At 45.9% G+C, this 25835-nt stretch overlaps 2 protein-coding genes across 3 annotated transcripts; both read right to left on the bottom strand.

Annotated features, from left to right (window-relative positions):
• Positions 1-15: 15 nt before the first annotated feature.
• Positions 16-3124, bottom strand: Znf513 (zinc finger protein 513). Of its 2 annotated transcripts, none has more exons than XM_004669384.2 (4): positions 2997-3124; positions 2645-2800; positions 1268-1855; positions 16-1177 (listed from the first exon to the last, which is right to left on the bottom strand). In XM_004669384.2, exons 1-4 carry the CDS (start codon positions 3049-3051, stop codon positions 351-353), a joined length of 1626 nt encoding a protein of 541 aa, XP_004669441.1. In that variant the 5' UTR covers positions 3052-3124; the 3' UTR covers positions 16-350. The 2 variants fall into 2 exon arrangements, with proteins under 2 accessions (XP_004669441.1, XP_045005517.1); XM_045149582.1 differs by having other exon boundaries at positions 3004-3093.
• Positions 3125-3626: 502 nt separating this feature from the next.
• On the bottom strand, positions 3627-25835 carry Ppm1g (protein phosphatase, Mg2+/Mn2+ dependent 1G). Its single transcript, XM_004669388.2, has 10 exons — positions 25679-25835; positions 12131-12200; positions 10399-10484; positions 9924-10056; positions 8880-9295; positions 7752-7886; positions 5470-5704; positions 4991-5120; positions 4687-4789; positions 3627-4234 (listed from the first exon to the last, which is right to left on the bottom strand). The coding sequence occupies exons 1-10, from the start codon at positions 25796-25798 to the stop codon at positions 4031-4033; spliced, it is 1632 nt and encodes a 543-aa protein (XP_004669445.2). The 5' UTR covers positions 25799-25835; the 3' UTR covers positions 3627-4030.

Genomic DNA, 25835 nt, shown 5'->3' with positions numbered 1-25835 from the left:
CAGCATAGACATGGCTTTGTTAGTGTTTCCTTTATTACAAAGCACTGAAATAAGTTAAACAGGTGAGAGGCTGGGCTCACCCAGCCAGTTTATCCATGGCCCCTGGGAACCGTGGAGGTGAATCCAAGGCCCTTCTCACTGAGCTCATGAAGTACATGAGCCAAGACAAGGCCCCCTGGTCCATATGGGCCTGCCCATGGGATTTGGGCTGGCCCATACAGTGCTTAGGTTAGTTTGTGTGGAGCCCCCCTGGCCAGCGGGGGGAGGAAGAGGGAGATTACTAGTCCATTTGTATAAAACACAGGAAAGGCAGGGCAAATTCATAGGGCCCTAGGGAAGGAGGACCTAGTTCAAGGTGAGTCTGTATGGAGAGCCCGGGTACCAGTAGCACCCAGGGCTGTTGAACCCCGAGTGCTCAAAACAGAGGGAGGGCTATGAGGTGGGGCCCAGCCCTCAGGGGCAGAGAGGCCAGGCCCTCCTGCCCCACCATGGCCATGAACCTTCTGGTGGCGCTTGTAGTTATCCCAGTGGCCTGTGGTGTAAGCGCAGGTGGCACAACGGAAGGGCTTCTCGCCTGTGTGCCGCAACATGTGGCGTTTGAGGTTCATGCTCTGGTTGCAGCTATAGTTGCAAAGACTACACCGAAAAGGTTTGTCACCAGAGTGGATGCGACCATGACGCTTGAGGTTGGCCAGGTTACCACAGGCATAGGGGCAGAGGGGGCACTTGTAGGGCTTTTCTCCCGTATGGACGCGCTGATGCCGTTTCAGGTTATCCAGATGAGCAGAGGCATAAGGACAACGGGCACAGCGGAAAGGTTTCTCACCGCTGTGGGTCTTCATGTGCCGCGCAAGATGGTTGGGATAGTGAGTGGCAAAAGGGCAGAGGCTACAGGCAAAGCCTTTGTCACTGGGGCCCTGGGGTCCCCCACTAGCATCCCCTCCAGGTTCTCCTCGCATGCAGCGCCCACACATGGCAGCTCCCAGCCGACTGCCCTCACCCTCCTCCAGCTCTTGTCCACAGCCTCGGCAGGTCCAAGGGAATAACAGCTCTGGCAGAGGTTCTGATCCAGTTCCACACAAACCCTCCCCTTCACCCCGCAGCTGCCCACAGTCTGGCAGGAAACTGGTACCACCTGGTGGCACATGGAGGCTCAGATCTGGAAGGAGCAAAGCATCTGTGGAAGCAATAGGACGTAGGCTGTTAATCCAAGCATCCTTGGTGCCACCCACCAATGCGCCCCCAGCTTCTGTGTCTGACTTTTTACCTTCAGATCGCCGAGGCACTGCCCCCTCCTGCTCTGTGGGACTGGGAGGCCGGGTGGGTCGTGGAGCACAACAGCGGAAGCCACAGGTCGGGCAGGGAGGAGTGGGAGGCCCGGTGTGGGTGCGCTGATGCCGCCTCAGGTTGCCCAGGCTGCTGCAGGCAAAGGGGCAGTGGGGACAGCGGTAGGGCTTCTCGCCAGTGTGGGTGCGGGTATGTCGTGTCAAGTTGACGAGCTGGGCTGAGGCGTAGGGGCAGCGGCCACAGCGGAACGGCTTCTCCCCGCTGTGTGTCTGCATGTGCCGCTTCAGGTGGCTCGAGTAGTGGGACACGAAGGCGCAGAGGCGGCATGAGTACAGGAGCCGTGGGGGCAGTGGGGGCCCCCCACCCGGCCCTCCTGCCCCACAACACGGACCCTCACCTGTCGGCCCCCCACACAGCTGGCAGGCTGGGCCTGGCCTCTCACCCCTGGCCTCCCCTGGACCCCTGGCTGGCTCCTCAACTTCACTCTCGGCACTCAGTGCCCGGCCGCCCCCAGACTCGTCGTCACTCAGCCCGTAGGGAAGCCCAGGCCTGGCACACACAGAGTCTCCTAGTAGGACAGATAAGAAGACATGCCACCATGGTTTAGGACCAAGCCTCTCTCATTTATGGTCCCACTTACTTGGTCCCACCCTCTTTCCAAACCCCTTTAGTTCCTTCTGTCCCAAGAATCAAGGTATCCCCTACAGCGACTCCAGTATAAGCCTCGCTAACTAACTAGTGATGGTAGAATACACCCAAGGGCTCATGGGTAGGCTGGAGACTGAAATGAGCATAAAGTTCTGATAAAGAACAAACTCGAAAGGGCCCCGAGATGCATATTTTTGAGATAAGACAATAAAAATACACAAAGCCCTGAGATATTTTTTCTAAGCTCTGTATTAGTAAAGCTCTTTTTGGCATAAATCTTACATATGATAATTCAAGGCAGAGGGCAATTTGAGGGGACATGCAAACAAAATAATCGCATATCCTGTGCGAAGGACAGATTATTTCACTTACAATCTCTCCATGACTTTCAATATTACTCGTAACTGTGATGCTAAGATCACAGGTGAAGGATGAGGAGAAAGACTAAGCAAAAAAACATGTCAGCACAACAGGATCTTTTGCCTCAGGTGAAAGGGAGTTGGGTGTAGTTTAAGGGAGTTAGTTGCATGGAACCTTACACAAACTTCAGGTGCACACACAAGAAATGGACTAGGGTCAAGGTGATACACCATCCCTTGTTCATACCACATTCGGATCACATCCCAGAACTTCATCTCAGCAAAGTGAGTGACTACAGGACCAGGTTCCCCACCAACCACTAATTCTTAACCACGTCCGCAAAACCCACCTTCAGAGTCTCTCTCAAAGCCCACGAGCTGGTCGTTGTGGCCACCACCTTCCTCGTCTTCCTCTTCCTCCTCAAACTCCAGATCTTGGCCTAGTAGCAAGTCACTCTCCAACACCAGGGTCCCGGGTCCTTCGTCGAGGGAGTCTTCAGTATCCACTGGAGGAGGGAGGAGGCTTGTGGATTTCCCTCCCCGAGTGGTTCCCATAACCCGCACTTCCCGTACTCGATGACCCTCTCGGTTTCCCCGAGTACCAAGGTAGGAAGCCAGGAGTCCCCTCCGCCCTAACCTGCGCCCACTCACTGACCCCACCCCTGCTCCGCTCCTCCCCCCGCGAGGCCCCTGACCCCTAACCTCTGACCCCATCGCATTTCACGGGCTGCGGGTGGCTCTGCTTCCTCCGGGGCATCGTGACCGGCTCCAGCCCGACGCGCCTCCGGACCTCGGCCGCCCGGCCCCGCCCCTCCCAGCTCGGCCCAGCTGCCCGCCCTCGATCTCAGGAGCCACGGTCCGCCCCCATGCAGCGGCGCGGGCCCCGGGCTGCCCCCGGCCCTGGCCCCAGAGCCCAGCTCAGGCCGCTCCCGCCGCCGCCGCCGCTTCCATTCATGGAGCCCCCTACCCCCTCCGGAGACCAGCTGGTACCTCCGCACCCGCTTCCGTTTCCGCCGCCGCACAGCCACGCGGGGCGCGTAGTCCACAGGACGCACTACGGCGAGAGGCCCCGGCGTGACCCGGAAGTGATTGGGCACGGCAGGCCGACCAATGAGCAGCCACAGACGTCAGCCCAGCTTGCCAGCAGAAACCGCCCTTTCCGTGTACAAGTAGGAAGTCATCGCCAACTCCAGGAGGAAAAGTGGGTGTGTGCAAAGTCAGGCAGTGCAGCCCCTCTCCCTGCACTCGCACAAGGTTCCATAGGTGTCCCCCATATTTCCAGGTTTGGGCCAAGGTAACAGAGGAATTAATAAGAAAAAAAGGACACCACAGTCACAAGTTTTGTTTGGCCTTTAGTCTGAAAAAGTGTTGATTGAAAGTGTACAACAGAGAGGGGGTGCAAGCGGCTGGGGCCACATAGCCGCCAATAAAAAAGAATGTCCTTAAATAAAGTGTTCACAGAGTAAAAACCAGAACCATCAGTCTGTCCCTCCAACACAACAAAGCACAGGCACAGAACCGACCGGCGATGAGCCCAAAGTACTAAGGAGGCTGGAGAGGACAACAGAGACTCCCATGTGGAGGGAGAGCCCTCTTTGGAATGGGCTAAGGAAAGCCACCCAGCTCCCCCTGCACACCCCATAACCACTGCTAAGGCTAAAGGAAAAAGACAAAACTCAGTCTCAGGTCCGGAGGGCTCAGAAAACAGTCCAGGTAGGCAAGGGTTTAGATGGATGCTAGTCCCGCTTGGCCTTCTTCTTGTCACTGTTGCCATTCTTTTCAGCCTCCTCAGCACAGTGCGCCTCGTCTAGTTTCCGCTTGCCACTCTCTGGCTGGACTTCTGCAGTATTTCGTGGCTTGAAGCAAATGATGATGCACGTCATGTTGTCACACCCTGTACCATCCCCAGAAGTGTCTGGTGCCAAGCACTGATCCAGCAGCTACAAAAGGAAGGGGCAGCTTAGCCAGAGTTTGAACACCACTGAAAACCTAGAGTCCCACATGAGGGTTGGCCTTGCTGAGACAGGGCCGTAGGCGAGAGAAATGGACAAGAGGTATCACAAAACAGCCACCTGTGAATCCATGATGCACACAACTTTTTTTGTGTGTGTAGTTTTTCTTTTTTTCTTCCTTTTTTTTTTTTTTTTATCGTTTTTTAAGGTAAGGTCTCACTCTGTAGTCCCAAACTTTGTGGTGATTCTCCTACCTCTGCTTCCCAAGTGCTGGGATTAAAGGCATGTGTTACCACGCCTGGCAGTAGTACAACTTTTTAATCAAGGTTAGGTGTGTCTATGAGTAACTCCCAGCCTCTGGTCTTACCCCAAGTGAAAAACAAAAAACAAAACTTAGTTGTTTAGACCAGACACCCTCCCATCTCTATCCTCATGCTCACCTCTTCTACAATGGATGACAATAACCGAAGCTCCCCATTTTCATCACGCTGGCTGATCTTTGATTGAATAAAGTCTACAACTTCCTGGCTGCTCATCACATTCCTGGGGTCAAAAACAACAGTCAAAATCTTCAGTCCCACCAAGGCAGAGCAGAGACATGAAGGGGGTGGTGGTGACCAAAGTCAACACCTACAAAAATTCTCAACTCTGCCTTAGGCTTGTGGTGGTTTTGATGCACTTAGCTCTGAGCCTTACAGAATTAAGTCTGTAGAAAGGGCATGAGGGTGTTTGACCAGTGCTCACCAGATGCCATCACAGGCAATGACCATGAATTCATGGTCATCTGTGAGAGTCAGCACCTTGATGTCAGGAAGGGCAGATATCATCTGTTCTTCTGGTGGCAAGTTTTTGTTTCTCTTATAGAAGTGGTCCCCTGTAAGAAAAGGAGGGTTGAGTGGCAATAGTCTGAATACCTCCCACAGACTTGTATTTGAAGCAGGTCAAACCAGGCCATTTACTCACTTAACAAAGTTCCAAAATCTACTTAGGTTCTAGTTGCTCTAGTTTCAGACCTGTCATCAGGTTGCTGAACCTGAAGTTCACTTGTCTTTTTCATCACCCAGAAAATAGGATACCCATAGCTATTTCACAATGTTTAAGAACATAGAAGATGTAAGAGATCATTTTAAAGAATACAGGGCTATGAAGAATGAAGTCTGTTATCAGTAGTCTAGAAGACAGAACAAGATCTCAAGACTTCTCCATAGTTTCTTGACCCTTACCAATGGCCCTGGAGAGGTTGAGGCCTCCGTTGACTCGTCCATCCATGGTGACCTTGCCACCAGCATTCTTGATACGTGCTAGCTCCACTTCATCTTCTGGTTTGTGGTCATATGACATGTCTAAAGCTTTACCAGCCTCAGATACCACACACCGAGAGTCTCCTGCATTGGCTACAATCAACTGCTTCCCTCGTATCAGAGCCACCACAGCTGTTGTGCCACTGTCAGAGCCAGGCTTGAGAAGAAGAAAAGTTTTGTGAGAGCTTCTAGGCCGAGTACTTTCTTAATACATACCTGACAAGTTAACTCTAGTAGTTTTAACAGATGGGAAAAGAGGTTTCATCTCTCCAGAGACACCAGGATGCTCCCCGCCCTTTCTTAGGCATTCTTTTTGTTGTTTTATTTTTCAATGTAGGGTCTCACTCTTTCCCAGGCTGACTTGGAATTTACTATGTAGTTTCAGGCTGTCCTTAAACTTGTGGCAATCCTCCTACCTCTGCCTCCCAAGTGTTGGTATTAAAGGATTTCTTAGGCAATTCTATCCAGAAGATTTCTCTTATAGAATAAATCTCCTGACCATGATGACTTCAATACTAAGATAGCAAGGAGATCTCCCATCTCAAAATCAAGAGCTGGAGAAATGACTCAGCAGTTAAAATACTTGCCTGCAAAGCCTAACAAGGGTCCAGTTCCCCAGTACCCACGTAAAGCTAGATGCACAAACTGGCATATGCCTCTGTAGTTCATCTGTAGTGGCTACAGGGCCTGGTACACCCATTCTCTCTCCCCTTGAAAATAAATAAAGTATTTTAAAAAGAATTTATATGGGGCTGGAGAGAGAGCTTAGGGTTAGGCACTTAGCTGTGAAGCCTAAGGACCCTGATTCGAGGCTTAATTCCCCAGGACCCACGTAAGCCAGATGCACAAGGTGGCACATGCACCTGGAATTTGTTTGCAATGGCTGAAGGCCCTAGCACGCCCATTCTCTCCCTCCCTTTCTCCCCCTCCCTCACCCTCTCTATCTGCCTCTTTGTCTCAAATAAATAAATAAACAATAAACAATATATAAATAAAACATTTAAAAAAAAAAAGAATTTGTATGTTTAAAACAATCAGTATCACCAGGTATAGTGGCACACACCTTTAGTCCCAGCACTCAGGAGGCAGAAGTAGGAGGATCTCTGAGTTCAAAGTCACCCTATGACAACACAGTGAATTCCAGGTCAGCCTGGCATAGAACAAAACCCTACCATGAAAAACCAAAAAAATAATAATAATAATAATCAAGGCTGGGAAGATGGTTCAGTGGTTAAAGGCACTTGCAGAGCCTAACATCCTGAGTTCAATTCCCCAGTACCGACAAAAAGCCAGACCCCAAAAGAGGCATACATGTGGTCTTTAATCAAAGTTGCAAGAGACCCTGAAGTGTACACACACATAAATGAAATATAAATTTTTAAATATTTTTGTTTATTTTAGAGAGCTAGGAAGAGAGAAAGAATGGACACACCAGGGCCTTCCACTGTTGCAAATGAACTCCAGACACGTGCCACATAGTGCATCTTACATGGGCCCTGGGGAAACGAACCTAGGTCCTTTGTCTTTGAAGGCAAGCACCTTAACTTCTAAACAAACCATTTCTCTAGCCCGAAATATAAATATTTTTAAAAATCAAAATCAGGGGCTAGAGGGATGGCTTAGCAGTTAAGGCGTTTGCCTGCAAAGCCAAAGGAACCAGGGTCTATTCCCCACAACCCACCCACATAAGCCACATGCACAAGGGGCACATGCATCTGGAGTTTGTTTGTAATGGCTGGAGGCCCTAGTGGGCCCATTCTCTCTCTGTCCCTGTTTCTATCAAATAAATAGAGTTAAATTAAATATATTTTTTAAAAAATCAAAAAGAAATCAAAGGACCTTGGTTCAATTCCCCAAGACCCATGTAAGCCAGATGTACAAGATGACACATGCATCTGGAGTTTGTTTGTAGTGTCTAGCGGGCCAATCTCTCTATCTCTGTCTGCCTCTTTCCCTTTCACTCAAATGAATAAATAAAATTATCTGGGCATGTTGTCATATACCTCTAATACAAGCACTCAGGAGGCAGAGGTAGGAGGATCACCATGAGTTCAAGGCCAGCCTGAGACTCAGCCTGGGCTAGAACAAGACACTACCTGAAAAAACCAAATAAATAAATAAAAATTTTAAAAAATCAAAACCAGGGGATTTATACATAATGCGTCATCTTTTCCAGAAATCAATGGTCCCATTCCCTTACACACCTCCTCTTTGCCTTCCATTCCAGGTACCATCATTTCTTCTTCATCATCTTCTTCTTCAGCCTCTTCAGTGTCATCTTCATCCTCTTCATTCTCTGCCTCTTCACTACTGTAGCCATCTTCTTCCTCACTGCATTCCTGCCAAGAAAGGATCCTGGGCTATTAATAATTAATAATAATGCCCACCTCATCCCAACGTGTTGCAGTCAGGTTCATGTTGCTAGTATAAATCACCCAAATCAAACCTAAATCCCACCTGAATCAAACCACCACACAACTCATAACACCAACAGGGCAGGGCATGGTAGCAAATGCCTTTAATCCCAGCACTCAGGAGGCAGAGGTAGGAGGATCGCTGTGAGTTCAAGGCCACCCTGAGACTACATACTGAATTCCAGGTCAGCCTGGGCCAGAGTGAGTGAAACCCTACCTCAGAAAACCAAAAATAATAACACCAAGAGGCCCTGACTAAACAAAGATCCTGAAAACAGTGAAAAAGACAACCACATGATTATGAAAATCTGAGGCAGCCAGGTGTACTGGTGCATGCCTTTAATCCCAGCACTCTGGAAGCAGAGGTAGGAAGATCACCATGAGTTTGAGGCCACCCTGAGACTACATATAGTGAATTGCAGGTCAGCCTGGGCTAGAGAGAGACCCTACCTTGAAAAACCAAAAACCAAAACAAAAAACAAAATATGAGGCAGGGGAGAGAGCTAGAGTGAACATAATAGACATCTTGCACTGGGCTCAACAGTCAGCAAAAGCAGCCCTGGAAAAGGCCAAGTACACAAAAGCACTTTCCTGGCAACATGGCCAAAAACAAACTGTCCAGAGAAGGAAACATCCAACTATCTGAAGAAAGAAAAACTAACTTCCTGTTCTCTCTCTCTAGGAGGTAGTTTATGAAGGTCAGATCTATCCATTAGAGCATCAACAAATGACATTCGTGATTACAGAAATAATACACTCAAAAGGCCAAGTTTAGAATAGAGTGGGTCTTGGGGTACGATGTCAAAATGGAAGTTTTTGTTTTTTTTTTTTTTCAAGAGAACTGAAAGCTAAGGATGGCAACCAAACAACAGGACCTTTCTGCAACTTAAGTATCTGCCTGCCCTCACAGGCCCTTACCTCACTGTCATCTTCTTCCTCCTCCGCCTCATCTGACTCATCCTCACTGTCCTCAAAGAACTTGGACTTAGCAACACGAGGCAGCTTGTCGGAGGCTGAAGAGCAGGAAGGCCCAGCCTCACCAGTGGTAGTACCAGGCTCACCAATTTGGCCTGCTTCAGTCACACGTTCCGAGTTGGAGGAAAGGCCTGTGTGGGCCTTGGCTGTGGGGCCATTTTCCTGGGAAAGAGTTTCCCTAGATGAGTCCTCAGTTCCAGCCTCCCCATTGAGGCCCTGGGACCCTGGCTCCTCGCCTGTCCCAGCTCCAGATTTGCTGTGGGGCGGGCCTTTTTGACAGTTCTGCCCGTAGCGTGTCAGCAGCTCTTCAATAGTCATGGTAGCCTCTTCGTGCAGCAATGCAGCCTCCTCATTGTCCACTGCAGGGAGAGGCTAAATCAGAGCCCCCACGCCAAACTCCTCATGAGACCAGTGCCTCTCACTAGCTTACCATCCCTTGCATCCTGAGATCCAGCTTCCCCATAGCCTCCCACTGCTATGTTCCTTATCTAGTCTCAGAAGAACCCCTAGCTTCCCTCTCCTCCACAGACCTCTTTGGGTCTTTTTTAAACCTCCTTCTTAGTGAAAGGTACACTAGTTACTGTATTTCCCCTTGTAACTCTCATCTGGTACTGTTAACTTGAAACCCCTATTCTTGCTGAGGACCAAGGAGAGCCCTCAGGGCTAGTTTAAGAGGAAGGTCAAGTGTTAGTATCTGGCCGTTGAGGCTAATAACTGCTCCAGTCTTGAAGAAAAGGTTAGTCACATATATAACAACAGGAGTCAGGAAGACCCCATCATCAGAATGATAAAAGACCAGGAAAAAAAAAAAAAAAGCTTACAGCTATGCACTGGACAAAGGCTAATTTTCTCCCTCCTCTTCATAACCACATAGTCAAAAGAATCATACGGCCCTTAATGTGAGGACTCCCCAGGTACCTAGGAAGCCATCCTCTCTTGAAACCTATGAGGGTTAAATTCCTTTTCAACATGGGATGCCACACTCACCATCATCTTCATCAGCTACTTTTTCTTTATCATCCTCATCTTCAGTGGGTCTCCCTGCAATCTGTGCCAGCTCCTTAATAACTTCCTCAGTGGTCAATTTGGCATCAATAGCCAAGAAGGCATCTTCTAAAGCCTGAATATAGGAAAAGTAGTATAAGACAAGTATAGGACAAAGCAGAATAGATACAAAATTAACTGTTTATAAATAATACTGGGGACAAGAATGAAAATCCAAGTGTAGTCAGACACACTAAAGACACTAAGAGGTAAATAAAATTATCCAGAGAATTGAGAATAACAAGGCAAGTCTAAAAAGACCCAGGTGAGAATAAGCTTGTTTGGGATATGGGATTCTTTAATAAGAAATACAGTAGATAAGTAACATCTAGAGGACCAAGAAAAAGGAAAAGCCAAGAGTTGGAAAACAAAGGGAAACCCACACACATGGAGAATTCAACAGTGTGGGAAGACGGACCTTCTGTAGCTTGCCTTCCTTGTAAGCCTTCTGATCTTTGATGATATCAGGAAGATATTTGGCACAGTACAAAGCAACTTCCTCCCCTAGAAGAAAGACAGGTCATCCAAACATTGCTTCCCACAAACAGAAAATGATATAACATTTATATACCAATATTCCAAAGGAGGGTTAAACACCTCAGTGTACTTGAAATCTATCTATAGGAAGATAAAAAGTTCTGACCCAGAAAATGGATTTCAATATCACTTCTCTCCTGAATATATTAATATATCCCTTGGCTTTTCTTACCTAAGTACTTAGTTCTTCAGTGTAAAAAAAGAGGGCTCAGCCAGGCATGGTGGTGCATGCCTTTAATCCCAGCACTCGGGAGGCAGAGAGGTAGGAGGATTGCCGAGAGTTGGAGGCCATTCTGAGACTCCATAGTGAATTCCAGGTCAGCCTGGATCAGAGAGACTCTCGAAAAACCAAAAAAATAAAAATAAAAAAGAGGGCTGGAGAGATGGCTCAGCAGTTAAGGTGCCTGCCTACAAAGCCTAATGACCCAGGCTTGGTTCTCCAGTACCCACATAAAGCCAGATGCACAGTGGTGCATGCGTCTGGAGTCTGTCTGCAGTGGCTAGATGCCCTGGTGCGCCCATATTCTCTCTTATTCTCTACTTGCAAATAAATAAATAATAGGCCAGGAGTGGTGGATCACACCTTTAATCCCAGCACTGGGGAGGATGGGGACCTGAGGTAGGAGAATCACAGTGAGTCCAAAGCCAATCTGGGCTATAGAGTGAGTTCCAAGTCAGGGGATAGAGTGAGAACCCACCTCAAAACGAAACAAAAAATAATGTTGGAAGAGAAATTTCAGATGAATTCAGGGCCTCCACAGATATTAACCAATATAATATCCTACTGCAGGATAAAAAGGAATGGCAAAAAGAGCATTCCAGGTCCAGAACCTTGGAAAATAAAAAGAACAAAGAAAACCAGATCAAGGCCAACCTGAGACAACATAGTGAATTCCAGGTCAGCCTGGGCTTGAGTGTTTGAAACCCTACCAAAAAAAAAAAAAAAAAAAAAAAAAAAAAAAAGAAAGAAAGAAAGAAAAGAAAAGGAAGCCAAGCATGGTGGCACATGCCTTTAATCCCAGCACTCGGGAGGCAGAGGTAGGAGGATTGCCATGAGTTCGAGGCCATCCTAAGACTCCATAGTGAATTCCAGGTCAGCCTGGGCTACAGTGAAACCCTACCTCAGAAAAAAAGGGGGGGGGCTGGAGAGATGGTTTAACGGTTAAGCGCTTGCCTGTGAAGCCTAAGGACCCTTGTTTGAGGCTCAATTCCCCAGGACCCACATAAGCCAGATACACAAGGTGGTGCATGTATCTGGAGCTCATTTGCAGTGGCTGGAGGCCCTGGAGCACACATTCTCTCTATATACATCTGCCTTTCTCTCTGTGTCTGTTGCTTTCAAATAAATAAATAAAAATAAACAAAAACAAAAGCTAAATGTGGTGACACATGCCTTTAATCCCAGAGCTTGGGAGGCAGAGGCAGGAGGATCACCAGAAGTTCAAGGCCACCCTGAGACTACATAGTAATTCCAGGTCAGCCTGAGGTACAGGGAAACCCTACTTTGGGAAAAAAAAAACAAAAACAAAAAAAAACACAAAGGAGCTCCTCTTGCTCTGTGAAGTATGGGATTGAGGTCCTAGAATGTTACCACTATGATCTGCTTAAGTTACCTCCATGTCCATCGTAGACAGAAAACATGGCTGTCTCACTGTCCAGCTCAGGAATACAGTTGTGAGCATCCTAGAAGAGCATAATTAACATGTTTCAAGGTCAAACACTTCCTCCTCAAGTCAATATGGTGTCCTCATACTTTTCTCATAGCTCTTTCTCTGGTTGGCCTAACATGGACTAGAAATGAGAAAGCAAGACAGGATGACACAAATTTACAGGAGGAGCTGGAGAGACAATCCTGTGGGTAATGGCACTTGCTTGGAGTGTAATACTTCTTATCACCCACATAAAGCCCGGGGTGGGGGTGGGGGTCATCTGTAATCCCAATGGGAGTACGGCAATGGGAGGCAGAGTCAGGAGAATCCGGAAACTTGGAAGCAGCAATGACAAAACAACAAGAGAGACTTTGTCTTGAAAGGTGGAAGGAGGGGCTGGAGGGATGGCTTAGCTGTTAAGATGTTTGCCTGCAAAACCAAAGGACCCAGGTTCGATTCCCCAAGACCCATGTTAGCCAAATGCACAAGGGGGCACATGCATCTGGAGTTCATTTCAGTGGCTGGAGGCCCTGGATGCTTGTTCTCTCCCTCTTTCTCTGTCAAATAAATAAATAAAAATAAAATATTAAAGAAAGAGAGAAACTTTTTTTTTTCAAAAAAAAAAAAAAAAAGATGTTGGGCTGGAGAGATGGCTTAGAGGTTAAGCGCTTGCCTGTGAAGCCTAAGGACCCCGGTTCGAGGCTCGGTTCCCCAGGTCCCACGTTAGCCAGATGCACAAGGGGGCGCATGCATCTGGAGTTCGTTTGCAGTGGCTGGAAGCCCTGGCGCGCCCATTCTCTCTCTCTCCCTCTATCTGTCTTTCTCTCTATGTCTGTATGTCTGTCGCTCTCAAATAAATAAATAAAAAATGAACAAAAAAAAACTAAAAAAAAAAAAAAAAAAAAAAAAGATGGCAGAAGCACTGGGCATGGTGGTGCATGCCTTTAATCTCAGCACTCAGAAAGCTGGAAGTAAGAGGATCGCTGAGTTTGAGGCCAATCTGAGACTACATAGTGAATTCTGGGTCTAGAGCAAGACCGTACCTCAAAAAAATTGAAAAACCAAAAAGGTGGAAGGAAGCCGGGTGTGGTAGCACACAGCTTTAATACCAGCACTCAGGAGGCAGAGGTAGAAGGATCATCGAGAGTTCCAGGCCACCCCAAGACTACATAGTGAATGCCAGGTCAGCCTGGGCTAGAGACCCTACCTAAAAAAAAAAAAAAAAAAAAAAAAAGGCCAGGCATGGTGGCACTGTGAGTTTGAGGCCAGCCTGAGACAACATAGTGAATTCCAGGTCAGCCTGGGCTACAGCAAAACCCTACCTCGAAAAACCAAAAAAAAAAAAAAAAAAAAATTTGGGGAGCTGGGAGTGGTGGCACATGCCTTTAATCCCAGCACTTGGTAGACAGCGGTAGGAGGATCGCCATGAGTTCGAGGCCACCCTGAGAATACAGAGTGAATAATTACAGGTCAGCCTGGGCTAGAGTGAAACCCTACCTCAAAAAAAAAAAAATTATGCCAGGCATGGTGGTACATGCCTTTAATCCCAGAACTCTAGAGGCAGAGGAGGTAGGAAGACTATCAAGTGTTTGAGGTCACCCTGAGATTACACAGCAAATTCTAGGTCAGCCTGGGCTAGAATGAAACCCTACCTCAAAAAAAAAAAAAAAAAAAAAGTGCAAAGAGGGCTGGGAAAAAAGGCTCAGTGGTTAAAGGCACTTGCCTAGGTTCTATCCTCCACCACCCATGTAAAGCTGGATACAAAAAAGACATCCATCTGTGATCCCAATGCTCCTGTAAGAGGATAGCCTAACATTTGTATGCAGTTTGACAGTGCATTGCAGAAACAAGAGACCTTGTCTCAAAGAAGGTAGAAGCCCTGTGTGGAGGTGCTCACCTTCCATTATATCAATTAGGAAGCTGAGGTAGGAGGATCACTGTGAGTTCAAAGCTACTACAAAGTTGAGTTCCAGGTTGGCCTAAACCAGAGTGAGATGCTGCGTCAACACACACACACACACACACACACACACACACACACACACACACACACAGCAACAACAAGAGGGCTGGAGAGATGGCTCAGCTGTTAAGGCACCTTCTTGCAAAGCCTAAGGACCAGGGTTCAATTACCCTATACCCATGTAAAGCAAGATGCACAAGGTGGCACATGCGTCTGGAGTTTGTTTGCAGTGACTAGAGGCCCTGGTGCGCCCTTCTCTTTCTCTCATAAATAAATTTTAAAAAAAAGAAAAGGAAAAAAAAAAGAAAAGAAAAAATAGGGCTGGAGAGATGGTTTAGCAGTTTGAGCACTTGCCTATGAAGCCTAAGGACCCCAGTTTGAGGCTCAATTTTCCAGGACCCATGTAAGCCAGATGCACAAGGTGGCGCATGCATCTGGAGTTTGTTTGCAGTGGCTGGAGGCTCTAGCCTCTTTCTCTCTCTCTGCCTCCTTCTCTCTCTGTCTGTTGCTCTCAAATAAATAAATAAGGGCTGGAGAGCTGGCTTAGCGGTTAAGCGCTTGCCTGTGAAGCCTAAGGACCCCGGTTCGAGGCTTGGTTCCCTAAGTCCCATGTTAGCCAGATGCACAAGGGGGCGCACGCGTCTGGAGTTCGTTTGCAGAGGCTGGAAGCCCTGGCGCGCCCATTCTCTCTCTCTCCCTCTATCTGTCTTTCTCTCTGTGTCTGTTGCTCTCAAATACATAAATAAAATTAAAAAAAATTTTTAAATAAATAAAAATTAAGAAAAAATATATCAAAGAAAGCCAGGTATGGTGGCACACCCCTTTAGTCCCTGCACTTGAGAAGCACTGGTAGGAGAATCACTGTGAGTACAAGACCACCCTGAGACTACAGAGTGAATTCCAGGTCAGAAGTTACAGTGAGACCCTACCTCGGGAGTGGGAGGGAATCAAAGAAGGTAGAGTACAAACACTTGAAAGTTGTCCTCTGACTCCCACTTGTGTGCCATATGTGCCGACGTTCATGTACACATGCATAAATAAAAGAATGGGTAAAGCCGGGCATGGTGGCACATGCCTTTTGATCCCAGCACTCTGGAGGCAGAAGTAGGAGGATCGCCATGAGTTCAAGGCCACCCTGAAACTCCATAGTGAATTCCAGGTCAGGTCAGCCTCAGCTAGAGTGAAACCCTACCTCAAAAAAAAAAAAAAAAAAGATGCTTGCTTGCAAAGCCTGACAGCCCAAGTTTGATTCCCAAGTACCTACATAAACCAGATACACAAAGTGGCTCATGCATCTGGAATTCATTTACAGTAGCAAATGGTTCTGGCATGTCCATACTCATTCTGTCTCTAATAAATAAATAAAAATATAGCCCAAGCTATCCTTGAACTCATGATTCTCCTGTCTCATCCTCTGAAGTTCCCTTTATAAGCTGGAATTTGCTGTACAAAAACAATTCTGGAGCCAGGCGTGGTGGTGCACACCTTTAATCCCAGCACTCAAGAGACAGAGGTAGAAGGATTGCCATGAGTTTGAGGCCACCCTGAGACTACAGTGAATTCCAGGTCAGCCTGGGCTACAGCAAGACTCTACCTCGGAAAAAAAAAATATCTACTCTTGAAATTTGACAACTGATTCATATTTTTCTTCTCTATTCCTTTTCTCAAGTAGAATGCCTACAATAAAGATTTATTTCATACTCAGAGGTCTGAGTTCCTAGATTGATTGTGAATTACTCTCTCCTCCACTTCTTGATTATAGATCTTTATTACCACTTGGAATGGCTCCACCTTCTCTAAGCACTTTAATTTCCCTTTACATCTTTGTTCATAACCTTTACCCTTGGCTTTCTCTGCCCCATTCTGAGCCATAGCCAAGTATTTCAACACTATCTCTTAGCAATCTAGAAAAACTCATGCAACCTTGTGTAACTCTGCCAACTGCTTTCTTTAGCCCTGAATCAGAACCGCTAAGTACTACTAGCCATAAAATGCATGAGATCATGCTGACTGTGGCCACTATTTCCATTTAGCATTGTTACATATTGACTCCAAATAACACATAGCTAGTTTCTCAAGTCTTTCCCACACTGTTCAAATTCTCAATGCTGGCCTTTTGAGGACTCTCACTCATGTGGCCCACCATCTCTCTTCATAGTTATCCAAAACTTGTACTTTTCATCCTACTCCTTTAAAAACATTTATTTGCACGTACATGTATGCAGGTGCACTAAGGCCTCTTGCAGCGGTAATGAGCCCCAGACACTTGATCTACTTTTTTATTTTCATTTTTCGAGGTAGGGTCTCAACCTAGCCCAGGCTGACCTGAAATTCACCATGTAGTCTGAGGCTGTCCTTCAAATAATGGTGATCCTCCTACCTCTGCCTCCTGAGTGCTGGAATTAAAGGTGTGCACCACCATGACTGGCTTTTGCTTTCATATACTTTATTTTTTTCAAAGCAGGATCTTCCTCTATCACAAGCTGGCCTGGAACTCATAGTGATTCTCCAACCTCTGTTTCCGAGAAGCCATCTTAGCTTGGGAGTTTTTATTGAATTTGTTTAATATTTTTGGTGGGGGGGGGGTTAATTTTTCATGGTAGGGTCTCACTCTAGCCCAGGCTGCCCTGGAATTCACTATGTAATCTGAGGGTGGCCTTGACCTCACAGTGATACTCCTGCCTGTCTCCCAAGTGCAGGGATTAAAGGGGTGCATAACCACGCCTGGCCTGAAAGTTTTTAGTTTTGTAAAATACACATAATGTAAAAGTTACACGTTAGCCTGGTGTCATGGCACATCTTTAATCCACGCACTCATCAGGTGGCAGAGGTAGGGGTATGACCATGAGTTAGAAGCCACCCTGAGACTACAGAGTGAGTGCCAGGTGAGCCTGGCCTAAGTAAGACTCAAATATTTGCTTTTCAACATTGTACTGTATATTCTAGTGAGGGCAACTTGGAAGGAAAGAGAAGTATCATTTAGATGGAAAGGGAGGAAGTATCTATATTTGCAGATGACATGATTTTACATATTGAAAATCCCAAGGAGTCCATCAAAGTCCACTATTAAAACTAATAAATTCAGTAAGGTTAAAGAATACAAGATCATGCCGGGCGTGGTGGCGCACGCCTTTAATCCCAGCACTTGAGAGGCAGAAGTAGGATGATAGCCATGAGTTCAAGGTCACCCTGAGACTACATAGTGAATTCCAGGTCAGCCTGGGCTACAGCAAGACCTTGCCTCTGAGCAAGCCACCTTTCAAAAATCTCCATATAATCTAGGATATACAAAGAACTCAAAAAGTTAACTAATAAGGAATCAAACAGGCCAATCAAAAAATGGGCTAAGGAGCTAAATAGAGAGTTCTCAAAGGAAGAAATACGAATGGCATATAAGCACCTAAAAAAATGTTCTACGTCACTAGTCATCAGGGAAATGCAGATTAAAACTACATTGAGATTCCATCTCACTCCTGTCAGATTGGCCACCATCATGAAAACAAATGATCATAAATGTTGGCGGGGATGTGGAAAAAAAGGAACCCTTCTGCACTGCTGGTGGGAATGCAATCTGGTCCAGCCATTGTGGAAAACAGTGTGGAGGTTCCTAAAGCAGCTAGAGATTGATCTACCATATGACCCAGCTATAGCACTCCTAGGCATATATCCAAAGGACTCATCTCATTTCCTTAGAAGTACATGCTCAACCATGTTTATTGCTGCTCAATTTATAATAGCTGGGAAATGGAACCAGCCTAGATGTCCCTCAACAGATGAGTGGATAATGAAGATGTGGTACATTTATACAATGGAGTTCTACTCAGCGGTAAAGAAAAATGAAGTTATGAAATTTGCAGAAAAATGGATGGACCTGGAAAGTATTATACTAAGTCAGGTAACCCAGGCCCAGAAAGCCAAGCGCCACATGTTCTCCCTCATATGGGGATCCTAGCTACAGATGACTGGGCTTCTGTGTGAGAATGAAAATACTTAGTAGCAGAGGCCAGTAAGTTGAAAAGGAGACATAAAGGGTGGAGAAAGGAAGGGAAGAGGATACTTAATAGGTTGATATTGTATATATGTAATTACAATGATTGTAATGGGGAGGTAATATGATTGAGAATGGAATTTCAAACGGGAAAGTGTGGGGGTGGGGAGGGAGGGAATTACCATGGGATATATTTTATAATCATGGAAAATGTTAATAAAAATTTAAAAAAAAAAAATCTCCATATATGCAAGCTACTAGAGGCTCACTGAACCCAGTCCTTTTGGGTTATTACCTAAGTATCATTACACAGGCATGAAAGACCACTAACAATTGGTGACAAAGGGTCAACCATCTAATCATACTTCAGTCTTCCTTGTGTCAACCCACTACCTTGAGGATATCTAGTCTGCCAACTACTAGTCAATTCATTAGCATACTGAAACACCACTTTGATAATTTCAAGAGTAATATGGGGCTGGAGATATGGCCCAACGATTAAGGTACTTGCCTGCAAAGCCTAAGGACCTATATTTGATTTCACAAGACCAACATAAAACCAGATGCACAAGGTAGTGCATGCTTCTGGAGTTCATTTGCAGTGGCTGGAGGTCCTGATGAGCTCATTTATATTCTCTCTCAAATAAATTTTTTCAAGTTTTTTTCTAAAGGACTAGGACTGGAGAGACAGCACAAAGGTTAAGGCATGCGCTTGCAAAGCCTGATGGCCTGGGTTCAATTCCTCAGTACCACGTAAAGCCAGGTGTACAAAGTGGTGCATGATCTGGAGTTCGCTGGTGGCAACAAGAGGCCCTGGCATGCCCATTCTTGCTCTTTTTGCAAACAAACAAACAAACAAATAAATATTTTAGAAAATGATAGACTGGGCTGGAGAAATGGCTCATTGGTTAAGGCGCTTGCCTGCAAAGGCTTATGACCCAAGTATGATTCCCCAATACCTATATAAGGCCAGATGAACAAAAGTGGTATATCCATCTGAAGTTTGTCTGCAGTGGATAGAGGCCCGGACATGCCCATTCTCTCGTATCTTTCTTCTCTGTCTGCTGGCAAATTTTCTTTCTTTCTTTCTTTTTTTTAATGAAGGGGCTAGGGCTGGAGAGATGGCTTAGCAGTTAAGGTATTTGCCTGCAAAACCAAAGGACCTCAGTTTGATTCCCTAGTACCCACATAAGCCAGATGCACAAGGTGGTACATGTGTCTAGAGTTTGTTGCCATGGCTGGAGGTCCTGACACACCCATTCTCTCTCTCTCCCTGTCTACTTCTTTGTCTCATGCTCTCAAATAAATAAAATAAAACAACTATTTAAAAATGAAGGGGCTTCCAGGAATAGATGCTGAGATCCTATTGCTGAAGACTCCACAACTTGGGCTGCAAGGCCACTGAGAAATCCTGCTGAAACTGAACTGATAACTTCTTCCATGTAGAACAGCTGACAGAAAGCTGGAAGAAGACATTCTGCATGCACATCAATGTGAGAGAGAGAAATCACCAGTGAAGACACTTAACAGTGGACACTGCAAGCCTTATATTTTGCCAGCCAGGCCAAATGAGGCAATGGGTGCAATACTGGCACGTCTGTCATGATGGGAACCAACTGCCCTCTAATTGGACTGGAGGCCTGCTCCATGGGAGGGAATACATCCCTGATACTGATAACTTAAAACAGGGGTAGCCATGAGCCCTAAGGGTGTAACGTCTGCTGTTCTCTGGCTAAATGTATACACTATACTTATCAAACTGCCCAATAAGCATTTCTCTTAATGTTCATACGCTTATATTAATGCTACTCTCACTTTTGGTAGAGAATCTTCTCTTTTCAGATGGCAGTGACCTTGGGATGACTCAGAAGGCATCATGGTGCTGGAAAGAAGTGACAGGAGTGCTCAGCACTGCAATAACTCTATCACACATTCCAAGGCTCAGGGTCTATTGTGGAAGAGGTGGCAGAAAGAATGTAAGAGCCAAAGGAAGGGTAGGACTCCTTACAACATGCTCCCCTGAGACACAAAATGGCCTGGACATCCATGACCTCACACTCACTACCTATACAAGACCATCATAACAGAAGGAAAAGATGACATCAAAATAAAAGAGAGACTGATTGAGAGGGTGAGGGGATATGATGGAGAATGGAGTTTCAAAAGGGAAAGTGGGGTGAGGGAGGGCATTACCATGGGATGGATATGGATGGAGATAGATAGAGATATACACATTTTTTTTGTGGTAGGGTTTCACTCTAGCCCAGGCTGACCTGGAATTCACTATGTAGTCTCAAGACGGCCTTGAACTCACAGCGATCCTCCTACCTCTGCCTCCCGAGTGCTGGGATTAAAGGTGTGAGCCACTACACCTGGCTCCATGGGATATTTTTTATAATCATGGGAGTTGTTAATAAAAAATCAGAAAAGAAAACAAATGAAGGGGCTGGAGAGACGTCTTAGCAGTTAAGGCGCCTGCCAGCAATGCCAAAGGACCCTGGCTCAATTCCCCAGAACCCATGTAAGCCAGATGCACAAGATGGCACAGTAATCTGCAGTTTGTTTGCAGTGAGTAAAGCCCTTGGTGCGTTCCATATATATATATATATATATATATATATATATATACATACACACATACACACACACACACACATATGTGTGTGTGTGTATATATATATCTTCCTCTCTGTCTAAAATACATAAATAAAAAATTTAAAATAGCCAGACGTGCTGGCACATGCCTTTAATCCAGCACTCAGGAGGCAGAGGTGGGAGGATTGCCATGAGTTCAAAGCCACCCTGAGACTACATAGTGAATTCCAGGTCAGCCTGAGCTAGAGCGAGACTCCACCTTGAAAAAAAAAAAAAAGGACTGATTAATGATACACTGATGACCATTAAAATATTACCCTTGGTCTGGGGAGATGGCTCAGAAGTTAAAGGCACTTGCTTGCAACGCCTGCCAGTCTGGGTTCAATTCTCCAGTACTAATGTAAACCAGGAGACACAAAGTGGTGCATAAATTTGGGAGTTCATTTACAGCAGCAGGAGGTCCTGGTATATCCATTCTCCCCCCGCCCACCTCTCTCTTTCTCTCTCTATCTTTCAAATAAGTAGATATCTTCTTTTGAAAAAAATTACCCTTGGGCTGGAGAGATGGCTTAGCGGTTAAGCGCTTGCCTGTGAAGCCTAAGGACCCCGGTTCGAGGCTTGGTTCCCCAGGTCCCACGTTAGCCAGATGCACAAGGGGGCGCACGTGTCTAGAGTTCGTTTGCAGTGGCTGGAAGCCCTGGCGTGCCCATTCTCTCCCTCTCCCTCTATCTGTCTTTCCCTCTGTGTCTGTTGCTCTCAAATAATAAAAAATGAACAAAAATATTAAAAAAAAGAAAGAAAGAAAAAATTACCCTTAAGCCAGGCAGAGTGGTGCAAGCCTTTAATCCCAGTAGTTGAGAGGTAGAAAGATCTGTGAGTTTGAGGACACCCTGAGACTACATAGTGAGTTCCAGGTCAATCTGGGATAGAGTAAGACCATACCTCAAAAAAACAAAAACTACCCTTAGTAAAAGCAGCCTGATGTTAAAGGTAACATAATGACCATTGCCTTGTGGGCCTCTTGGTTCCATTGGGTAAGCGGCATTTTCTTCTACTACAGGTTCACAGGAGCCAGAAGCCAATGGCTTCCAGGACTAGAGATGGCAGGGTTTCGTTCTAATTTTTTCAAATAAAACTGTTTCACTTACAAAAACCTTTTAGGGGCTGGAGAGATGGCTTATTGGTCAAGGTACTTACCTGCAAAGCCAAAGGAACCAGATTTGATTCCCCAGTACTCATGTAAAACTAGATGCACAAAGGGGCACATGCATCTGGAGTTCATCTGCAACAGCTACAGATCCTAGTGTGCCCATTCTGTCTCTCTGCTTGCAACAACAACAACAACAAAATGTACCCAGGCATGGTAGTGTACACCTTTAATCCCAGCACTTGGGAGGCAGAGGTAGGAGGATCTCTATGAGTTTCAGGTCACCCTGAAACTACATAGTGAATTCAGGTCAGCGTGGGATAGAGTGAGACCCTACTTTGAAAAACAAAACAAAGTGGCATAAAAAGCCAAGCATGGTGGCTCATGCCTTTAATCCCAGCACTCGGGAGGAAGACATAGGAGGATCACTGTGAGTTCGAGGGCACACTAGGGAGGCAGAGGTAGGAGGATCGCTGTAAATTCAGGGCCAATCTGGGACTACTGAATGACTTCCAAGTCAGCCTAGTCTAGAGTTAAGCCCTACCCCAGGAAAAAAAAAAACAAAAACAGAAAACAAAACAAGTTGCACACGCTTGACGTGGTAGCTCACGCCTTTAATCCCAGCACTCGGGAGGCAGAGGTAGGAGGACTGCCATGAGTTCGAGGTCACCCTGAGACTACAGAGTGATTTCCAGGTCAGCCTGAGCCAGAGTGAGACCCTACCTTGAAAAAGCAAAAACAAATAAATAAATAAAACCCACAAACAAACAAACAAACAAAAAAAACACCAAGTTGCACAAACATCTGGCATCAAGAGATATTGGTATGTCCTTATACATGAGCACACACACATGCACATGAACACCCATGCAAATAAGTACCTTTTTAAAGTTTTATGTGAAATGAAGTTTTTTTTAAAAAAACATTTTAATTTATTTAATTATTTGAGAGAGGGATGACAGAAAGGGGGCGGGGAGAGGCAGATACATAGAGTGAATAGGTCTGGCAGGGCCTTCAGCCACTACAAACTCTGGATACATGTGTCACCTTTGCATCTGGTTTACATGGGTCCTGGGGAACTGAACCAGGGTCCTTAGGCTTCAGAGGCAACTACCTTAACTGCTAAGCCATTTCTCCAGCCCTGAAATGAGCTTTTACTTCAAACCTTACTTATACTTACAGAAAATGCCATAGAAATAAAACCAGTGGGTAAGTTACACATGCTTCTGTAAATAACCTCTCACCTATGCTCCTATAAGTAATCCCTTTTTTTTTTTTTTAAGGTAGGTTCTTGCTCTAGCCCAGGCTGACCTGTAATTCACTGTATTCTCAGTGTGGCCTCGAATTTATGGCAATCATCCTACCTCTGCCTCCCGAGTGCTGAGATTGAAGGCGTTCAATGCTATGCAACAATACAGCTCTCCTGTAAGCAATCTTAATTAAATGCAATAGGACACACAGGCATGCATGCACTCACACACATATGACAAGCTCTAAGAAGGGAGCCTAGGGCTGGAGAGACGGTTCATCAATTTAGGCGGTTGCCCATAAAACCAGACAACTGGAGCTTTATTTCCCAGTACCCACATAAAGAAAGATGCACAAAGGCACAAATGTCTGAAGTTCGTTTGTAGTAGCTGAGGTCCTGGTGCCTCATTCATTCATTCATACATTCATATTCTATCTCTCTCTGCTGGGAAGATTACTGTGAGTTCAAGGCCAGCCTGAGACTACATAGTGAATCCCAGGTCAGCCTGTAAAGCAATACCCTACCTCGAAAAAATAAAATAAAAGGGAAGCCTTGTTGGGAAAGGGGGATCAGTGGGAATGGGACAGGAGAAAGTATAGGAGTGTGAATATGAACAAAATACATAATATACATAATGTCACAATAAAATCAATTAATAGGCTGAAGAGATGGCTCAGTGGGTAAGGAGCTTGCCTGCAAAGCCTAAAGACCTGAGTTGGATTCCCCTGTACTCACATAAAGCCAGATGCACAAGGTGGTGCATGTATCTGGAGTTCGTTTACAGTGGCTGGAGGCCATGGTTCATCCATTCTCTCTCTCTATTTGCCTCTATCACTCTCTCAAAAAAATAAATAAGTTTTAAAGTAATTATTTATAATTAATATTCACTAAAAAAAAAGAGGATCACCATGAGTTCAAGGCCACCCTGAGACTACATAGTGAATTCAAGGTCAGCCGGGGCTACAGCAAGACCCTACCTCTAGGGGAAAAAAAGAGAGTAGGGGAGATGGTCCAGTGGTTAAAGGTGCTTGCTTGTAAAGCCTGCCAGCCCAGGTTCAGTTACCCAGTACCCATATAAAGACATGCACAAAGCAGCATATGTGACTGGAGTTCGTTTGCAGTGGCTGTGACATGCCCATACACACACCCTCCGCTCCCTGTCTCAATAACTAAAATAAAATCTGCATATTTTGTAACTAGCTCAAACTGTTCCATGCATTAAGGCTTTCCTTTTGAAGATGTTCTGACTCAATTCCACATATCCAATTATACTGTGCATCTGAGAAATATGAATGCTATGCTTCAGCTTGACTTGAAAATTTCACTTATACTGATACTTTCCACCAAGGCACAAGTGTTCTAACTTTTCTGGGTCTCAATTTCCTAACTGTAAATTTTGGTCACCAGGCCAGAGAAGCTGAATTCTTGAAAGGTTCTATCAAGTGACAGAACTGCTATCAAAGTCTGATGAAGGTACAAAATCTGAGAAAGAGAACAAACCTTATAAGCTAAGCTGGCACTGTCATTCCAGAGCTAACCACAGGGAGGAGTGAAGGATTGGGGGGAGGGGGGTACAAAAGCCAAGGGAGACAGTGGTGGTTACCTGAAGCCCACCTAGTGGATAAAGCTTCAATTCCAGATATAATTCTCTTGGTCTCTCTGCCTAGACTTTACAATACTTTTTACAATGACATTTACTGTCCATCTTTCTTGTTTCCTTCCTGCCATTTTTCCTGTCCTTTGTAGGCTTATATTCATTTGCTCAATACTACTTTTAACCCAGATGTTTCTCCTTTCCCTTTCAAACAATGAATTTTTCTAACGAAAAAAAAAAAATTTTTTTTTGATCGAGTGACTAAAAGAGCAAGGAAACTCTAACAAGAATAGGCACAATTGAAGAAATTAAAGAAATCTTGAGAAAAATTATAAGCATATTTAAAAGCCTAGTTACTGACACAATTTCTTTTATAAAAACTGTAAAACGGTCTGAAAAGAGTACAAATGAATGGCAATTCACTTCTTGAAGGTCAGGTGAAGCCGCTGAAATTAACAGGCGATGTCTAAGGCCAGGTACTAAGTGTTAAAAATGGGAGGGGGAGACTATTTGCCCAGGCTTCTTTCCATCAAGTTTCTAGCGCCAAAGGGGCTCCCAATCACACATTTTAAAAATCAAAAATAAAGGCATTCATATCTATTGGGCTCTTCCTGGATAAATAAACGAATAAACAAGCATCTCTTTTTGTTTTTACCAACACTAAAACCTCGCACGGTTTGTAAAGCCTGGATAGCTGGGGTTGGCACAAGAGGATGGCGCGAAGGCACGGAAGGCGGTCAGTGGGCGGAAGGTGCCTGTCCCCACATGGCAGACAGCTCTCGCTGCCACTGGCCATCAGTCCCCGGGCCCCAAGCAACAGCCGCTCCCTCGCTGTTGCCTCCCGAACTGTCCCCTCGCTGCCGCCGGCCCTCGGCTGGGACCCCTCCCCCGGGAGGACCCTTCCCATCCCCCGCGCTCCCTGTCTGCATCAGGTTCCCGCCGTGCCGCGCCCGGCCTGCGGACCCCGCTGCCTCACCTCCATGGAGACGCGCCAGCCTTGCATGGCCGAGAAGCCGTAGGGCAACGGGAGGCGCGGTGCGCCTACCCCGTCTCCGGAGCACTTCACCGTGTTGGGCTGGGAGAGGTAGGCACCCATGGCGGCCGCCTAAGGGACTGACAAGCGGGGGCGGGGG

This window comes from Jaculus jaculus, chromosome 5 (assembly GCF_020740685.1).
Source record: "Jaculus jaculus isolate mJacJac1 chromosome 5, mJacJac1.mat.Y.cur, whole genome shotgun sequence".
Taxonomy (NCBI): Eukaryota; Metazoa; Chordata; class Mammalia; order Rodentia; family Dipodidae; genus Jaculus; species Jaculus jaculus.
Note: the sequence above shows the minus strand (reverse complement) of the source record. Positions and strands in the feature narration are given on the sequence as shown.